The sequence below is a fragment of the Chlorocebus sabaeus genome, chromosome X, assembly GCF_047675955.1.
Source record: "Chlorocebus sabaeus isolate Y175 chromosome X, mChlSab1.0.hap1, whole genome shotgun sequence".
NCBI classification, from domain to species: Eukaryota; Metazoa; Chordata; class Mammalia; order Primates; family Cercopithecidae; genus Chlorocebus; species Chlorocebus sabaeus.
In genome coordinates this window covers 34,764,688-34,771,588 of record NC_132933.1, presented here as the reverse complement: position 1 = coordinate 34,771,588, position 6,901 = coordinate 34,764,688, and the positions used below count along the sequence as shown (strand labels likewise).

At 51.1% G+C, this 6,901-nt stretch overlaps 1 protein-coding gene across 1 annotated transcript; it reads left to right on the top strand.

Annotated features, from left to right (window-relative positions):
• The first annotated feature begins 961 nt into the window (after positions 1-961).
• Positions 962-4,142, top strand: ZCCHC12 (zinc finger CCHC-type containing 12). The gene is made up of 4 exons (XM_008019405.3): positions 962-1,158; positions 1,507-1,558; positions 1,756-1,879; positions 2,292-4,142. The coding sequence occupies exon 4, from the start codon at positions 2,403-2,405 to the stop codon at positions 3,609-3,611; it is 1,209 nt and encodes a 402-aa protein (XP_008017596.2). The 5' UTR covers positions 962-1,158; positions 1,507-1,558; positions 1,756-1,879; positions 2,292-2,402; the 3' UTR covers positions 3,612-4,142.
• The last annotated feature ends 2,759 nt before the right edge of the window (positions 4,143-6,901 follow it).

Below are 6,901 nucleotides of genomic sequence, written 5' to 3'. Positions count from 1 at the left end.
TAGTAAATCTGAATTCACCAGAGTTGGGGCCCAGAGCCTACATTTCTTTTTTTTCTTTCTTTTTTCTTTTCTTTTCTTTTCTTTTCTTTTTTTTTTTTTTTTTTTTGAGACGGAGTCTTGCTCCGTCGCCAGGCTGGAGTGCAGAGGTATGATCTTGGTTCACTGCAACTTCCGCCTCCCAGGTTGGAGCGATTCTCTAGTCTCAGCCTCCCGAGTAGCTGGGATTACAGGCACGCACCACATGCCCAGCTGATTTTTTTTTTTTTTTTTGTATTTTTAGTAGAGACGAGGTTTCACCACGTTGGCCAGGATGGTCTCTATCTCTTGACCTCGTGATCCGTCCGCCTCGGCCTCCTAAAGTGCTGGGATTACAGGGGTGAGCCACCGCGCCGGGCCAGAAGACACATTTCTAACAAGCTCCCCCAAATGACTCTGATGTCTTGCACCCATACTTGAATGAGTATTGGTTGAGAACCTTGTTCTCCAGCTCTCCGCTCCGTTAAATGGACATACTGATACTTCCTTCACAATAAAAGAGGAGATGTCTGTGAAAGCCTTTTTCCGCAATGCACGTGCTAATGCTCTTCCCGCCCCTTCCCCTCTTCCCCCTCTTTCTCCTATACCAAGGTGAAGAGCTTTTATTATTCACTTGATTTTGGACCCAGTTCGTGTTTAATGCACCTGGCCTAAGATGTAGCGTTGAGCCCAGGGAGAAGGGAAGGGTTGGGGGAGTAAGAAAGAGTCGCAAATTCCCGGGTAACAGGCAGATTGGCTCCATAGGTCTAATCAAGCTGCACTTGACGCTCCGCGGGCCTGCTGCGCCCCCGCCCCCTCGGGCGAAAACTCGCCTCTGCCCAAGGCTGTGCCGGGCGTCCGCCCCCGCACTTCGCTGATTGGTCGCACTGGCCCGCTCGTCACGCTCTTTTGTCTCAGCTGGCAGAGGATAAAAGCCGCCGCGGCTGCCTTAGGAACCGCGCTGTCTCGTCTCGGCTACCCCTGGTTGGGCGGCCCTGCGTAGCAGCTCCTTCGGGCGGCCCCTGGTCGCTTAGCGGCCAAGGAGGCTTCAATTCTTTGCCCCCCTGCAGGGCGGAGGCGACCAGAAGGCGGAAGCTACAGCTGGCGACGCGGGAGCATCAGCTGCCCACCAGCGGAGCACAGGTAAAGAAGGGGGGTGCGATTGCCCGGCGGGGAGAGGGGTGGGGGAAGACCCACCAGTACTGGGCGGCTCCCCGCTTGGAGAATCGGTGACTGCGAGGCAGGGGTAGGAGTACTCTCTTGGCCCGGCTGCGCTGAGGGAGGAGGTGGGGTTCACCTGGATACTGCGGACTGGGTAGGATTTGCCTGGATTTGGGGGTGGGGGGGAGAGGCGAGGGGTAGCGGCGGGGCGGGGGGGTGGGTAGGAATCTCAAGCTGTTTGCTTCGAACCTCCTTTGCATCTACTCATCTCTTTCTGGGAGGAATATGTGGGTGGGTGTGTCCAACTCCTATTCCCTTTCTCCGTGGCAGGCCATCAAAGCCGCATCTGAACTTCAATTCTGTGCAGCTGATTGCAGAGCTGGTAGGCCGACGGCTTCCTGGGGGAGATGTAATGCTGGGGGTGGGGGGCTGGTCTCTGGCTTATAGTCAGGAGGGGGCAGAGATAATTTTTCGCCTGGCAACAGCGGAGGTTGTGGGTAGCAGGATGACGGGTGAAGCTGCTACTAACCCTTCCCTTCTCTGGCCTTCTCCGCTGTGGCGCAATCTTGAAACCTCGAGGACCCGGATCTGCGACCCCCTGTGGACAGAGGTTGACCGTACCCGGAGAGGAGCTTTCCCACTGAGGGCACTGGTTGCAGAGGCTGGAAATGAAATAAAGGCGCGCTCTTGTTTCAGAGTTCGTGTAAGAATCTGAGAAATAACGAGGGAGACGGGGGTGGGGGGCACTTTGAGAAGGGGGTGTGGTTGAGACCAGAGACCATGAGGTTAATGAGATTTTATTTCCACAAATCTGCGATCACTGTACTCTATTTGGAGAGCCCAATATCAGCTCCAGACACTGCTACACCTAGAATTTGAAGCAACAGTTGCCCTCCCTGTTGGAGGACTGGTGGGAGGGATGGATGTGGCTGCAAAAAGCACCTTGCTAGCACGCAGGCATCGGGTAGCTCTGGGAGGTTGTAAGTGCCGGTCTCCTACAGGATTATTTTTAGGGTAGTGGGCAAATATAAAATGTACTGCAGGATATTCAGGTAGGGAGAGAATGCAGCTGCAGCCTGCTCCCTTATTAACCAGCTCCCCTTTCTTTTTTACAGCCCCTGCTGAGATAGGAAGGCAGAGCCACCCCCTCTCCTCTCCTGCCTGCAGATTAAGCTTCTCTAAAAAGTTGAGGCGTCTTATATTCAGATACCCTATCGTCGTCAGTCATGGCTAGCATCATTGCACGTGTCGGTAACAGCCGGCGGCAGAACGCACCCTTGCCGCCTTGGGCCCATTCCATGCTGAGGTCCCTGGGGAGAAGTCTGGGTCCTATAATGGCCAGCATGGCAGATAGAAACATGAAGTTGTTCTCGGGGAGGGTGGTGCCAGCCCAGGGGGAAGAAACCTTTGAAAACTGGCTGACCCAAGTCAATGGGGTCCTGCCAGATTGGAGTATGTCTGAGGAGGAAAAGCTCAAGCGCTTGATGAAAACCCTTAGGGGCCCTGCCCGCGAGGTCATGCGTGTGCTTCAGGCGACCAACCCTAACCTAAGTGTGGCAGATTTCTTGCGAGCCATGAAATTGGTGTTTGGGGAGTCTGAAAGCAGTGTGACTGCCCATGGTAAATTTTTTAACACCTTACAAGCTCAAGGGGAGAAAACCTCCCTTTACGTGATCCGTTTAGAGGTGCAGCTCCAGAACGCTATTCAGGCAGGCATCATAGCTGAGAAAGATGCAAACCGGACTCGCTTGCAGCAGCTCCTTTTAGGCGGTGAGCTGAGTAGGGACCTCCGACTCAGACTTAAGGATTTTCTCAGGATGTATGCAAATGAGCAGGAGCGGCTTCCCGATTTTCTGGAGTTAATCAGAATGGTAAGGGAGGAAGAGGATTGGGATGATGCTTTTATTAAACGGAAGCGGCCAAAAAGGTCTGAGTCAATGGTGGAGAGGGCAGTCAGCCCTGTGGCGTTTCAGGGCTCCCCACCGATAGTGATCGGCAGTGCTGACTGCAATGTAATAGAGATAGATGATACCCTCGACGACTCCGATGAGGATGTGATCCTGGTGGAGTCTCAGGACCCTCCACTTCCATCCTGGGGTGCCCCTCCCCTCAGAGACAGGGCCAGACTTCAGGATGAAGTGCTGGTCATTGATTCCCCCCACAATTCCAGGGCTCAGTTTCCTTCCACCAGTGGTGGTTCTGGCTATAAGAATAATGGTCCCGGGGAGATGCGTAGAGCCAGGAAGCGAAAACACACAATCCGCTGTTCCTATTGTGGTGACGAGGGTCACTCAAAAGAAACCTGTGACAACGAGAGTGACAAGGCCCAGGTTTTTGAGAATTTGATCATCACCCTGCAGGAGCTGACCCATACTGAGATGGAGAGGTCAAGAGTGGCCCCTGGCCAATACATTGACTTCTCTGAGCCACTCTAAGGAACCAGCTCCCAGATTTCAGTGAACCCTTACCTATATTCAGCATCCAGTAGTGGGAAAACTGGGTTGGGGTGGGGGCGGGGCTTCTAACTGCATGAATTAATCCACACAGTGGCTATCTTTTGGGGTGGAGGAGAAAGGGTCTTGGATACCAGCACATTGGAGGGAGATAGCCTGACCTCTGTCCTTGCTCCTTCTCCCTGCAGCCTACGGGTCTGTTTTCTGTGTATGCTCACTTCCTTGACAGCTTTATTTTTTGTGAAAGTGGTATAATTTATTGTTAAATCTTTGAACAATAAAAAAGTACAAAAAGTGAAGTACAAATTACCCAAATCTCTCCACCCTTATGTAATCGTCAACCCTTTGATGAGTGCCCCTCTAGATATTTCCCTATACCTATGTACCCAGATAGATATATGTATAGATAAAAGTGATGAAATATAAGTGCTGTTCTATACTCTGTATTTTTTCACCAAACAATATATGTTGTGAGCTTCTTTCTATGTCAATAAATACATATATCAGCATCTACCTTATTGTGTCTGTGCTGTTATTTTAGGAAGAAGTAAAAAAATATATAGTAAACTAAAGGGAGTTGTACTCTGAGGTGGAGTTTTTAATCAACCGCATTTTGCAGATGAAAAAAAAAAAAGAAATGGGCTGAGAATATTTCCCAAAGGTAAAAGAACAGAATCCCCTTACCACAACTAACCTGTCCCTTCGCTCAGAGAGTCAAATTGTGACACCCACTTGTTGACACAACACCAGTGCTTTCTTCTCTGATATACTCAGGTGTCTGACGGGGGACGGGGGAGTCTGGTGCTGGGGTAATAGCCCAATATGGGGATTCCAGGGGCTTCATTTCTGTTCACTTTGGGGATGGACAGTTCTTCTTCATCTGGGCAGATTCCTTAGATCATTGTTGCTGTTGCTGCCTCTGGACAACGTCCTGGTCACAAGAAGGAATCTCTCCTGTGGGCTGACACCACCTTCTGCCCCCTCCCCAATTAAGGAAAAGAGAGCAGCCACTCACGGGAGCTCAGCATTAGCAGGCTCAGCTCCTGAGGGTGCAGAACCTCCCCCTGTAAACTCTGAAGCTATGTGCTAGAGGACACCAGCACCCCACGGACCCCAAGTTAGCTTGGGAGGCACGAAAAGCAATATATTTGCTGGGGCATGTGAAGGAACATGGGAATTGGAAAGCCAGGAATCTCCGCACTCTATGTGAGCACAGCTAAGGGCATTCATGGGAGAGGGAGAGAAAAGAGGGACCACCTCCTTGTCTCATCCTGGAGGGTGATAAAAGAGGACTTGTGTGTGACCTCAGGCCCCAAAGGTCCCTATGTTTCTTGTAGGTGCCTAGGTTCCCATTTTTGCGAGCAGGACGAGGCTGGGGAGTGGGGTGGAGATTGTTGCACTTAAGGCAGGGGTCGAGTGTGAAACGAATATGCAGATTTGGAACCCTCAGGGAGTCTGCCCTGCCCCAAATAGGGGCTCCACGGAGCTGAGAGGATAGAGTATGCAGCAGTGAGTGCTGGGAGAAGCACAGGGCTGGATAGGCAGGGGAGAGGAGAGAGTGCTGTGACCAGTCAATTCACAACTACATTGACTGGGACAGGGAGCCTGGGAGATATCATAGACCCTAGGGTTTCAAACCGGTCTCTGGCCAGAAATGGCTCAGGTTGAAGGTCCCATGGAGGGGTATTGGGGTTCTGATTATGTTGGCAGTTGATGGCCCACTCAGTGGGGACAAAGGGGGTTCAGGCTGAGGCCCCGAGGAAGGAGTGGTAGCCAGGCACTACAAGAAGTCTTCCCTGGGCTGCCATGCCAAGAACCTGGCGTGAAGTGCTTCTCTTTCCAGAAACAGGCTCTCAGCTACTCCCTGGCTTATGGCCCCTGCTCCACTCATGACCCCACCATTTGACCTTACAACCACCACCCCACTGCCCTCCTGGAGCCACATACAGCTGCTGGGGGAGGATGTGGAGGCTCAGTCTCTTGTGGTCTGCCCAGTCTCCCTTCCCTTCTCCCCACAGCATTCAATGTTTACCTTAAGCCTCAGCCTCCTTTACCCTCATGGCCAAAAGGAGACTGGGAGGGCCCTTCTGCCTCTGACCCTTTTTATTTGAGACGGAGTCTCATTCTGTAGCCCAGGCTGGAGTGCAGTGGCATGATCTCGGCTCATCACAACCTCCGCCTCCCGGGTTCAAGCGATTCTTTTGCCTCAGCCTCCAAGTAGCTGGCATTATAGGCAAACGCCATTGTGCCTGGCCAATTTTTGTAGTTTTAGTAGAGACGGGGTTTCGCCATGTTGGCCAGGCTGGTCTTGAACTCCTAACTTCAGGTGATCCACCCGCCTCAGCCTCCCAAAGTGCTGGGATTACAGGTGTGAGCCACCGTGCCAGGCCTCAGCTTCTGACCCTTCAGCTTAACAAAAACTGAGTCAGGAGCAAAGATCAAGAGGGCCACTCCTTGCATCCTTCTGGGGCATCTCTGGGCCCCTGGCAGCAATCTCAGTCTCTCCAGAGCCAAGAGGGACTCTTTGTGCACCCCCAGATAGGAGGCAGCTCCACCTAGGCCCCCAAAGCCAAAGAAGCCCCCAACACTCTCCAGCTTGCATAGAGTTTAACCCTTAATTCCTCCCTAAATCTACTCCTGGGTGATATCTACCCTTCTCATCTAGTCCAGATTCAAATATTGTTCCATTTCCTGCTCACATTTTTTGGTTTTACTCTATAAACACTTGTTGAGTGATTTGTCCAAAGACACAGATTATGCTGCTATTTCTTTCTATTACCAGGGGGAGTAGAAAAATGAAAAGAAAAATGAATAAATCCTATCCATACCACTACCTTCCCTTTCACTGGAGTGAGCTTGGATGTTTAGTACAGACCACTGCTTTCACTGCTTTGAAAACCTGTTTTGTGACTCATCCCCTTTCACCCTCCCCCCCCCTTTTTTTTAACTTTGTGTGACACTGGCTTTTAGTTTATTCAAGAAATATGCGTTCTTCCTAATTGGATACCTGGGCATTCAGATCAGATGAATAGAGTTACCTAAAAGGCTGTTAGAGAATTTTGTGTCGGATAGCCTTCATTTAAAGATATGGGCTTATTTTCTTCCTTTCTGCCTTCATTCTCATTGGTCGCTATGAGATGAGAAATTGTTATTTCATCTTGTCAGAAGAAACCAGTCTCTGAGTGCCCTTTTACACAATCTCCCCGCTTCCTGGCATCTTGTCCCTCCGTTTCCATGACATCCCTCTCTCACAGTTCCTGTTTCCTGACCTT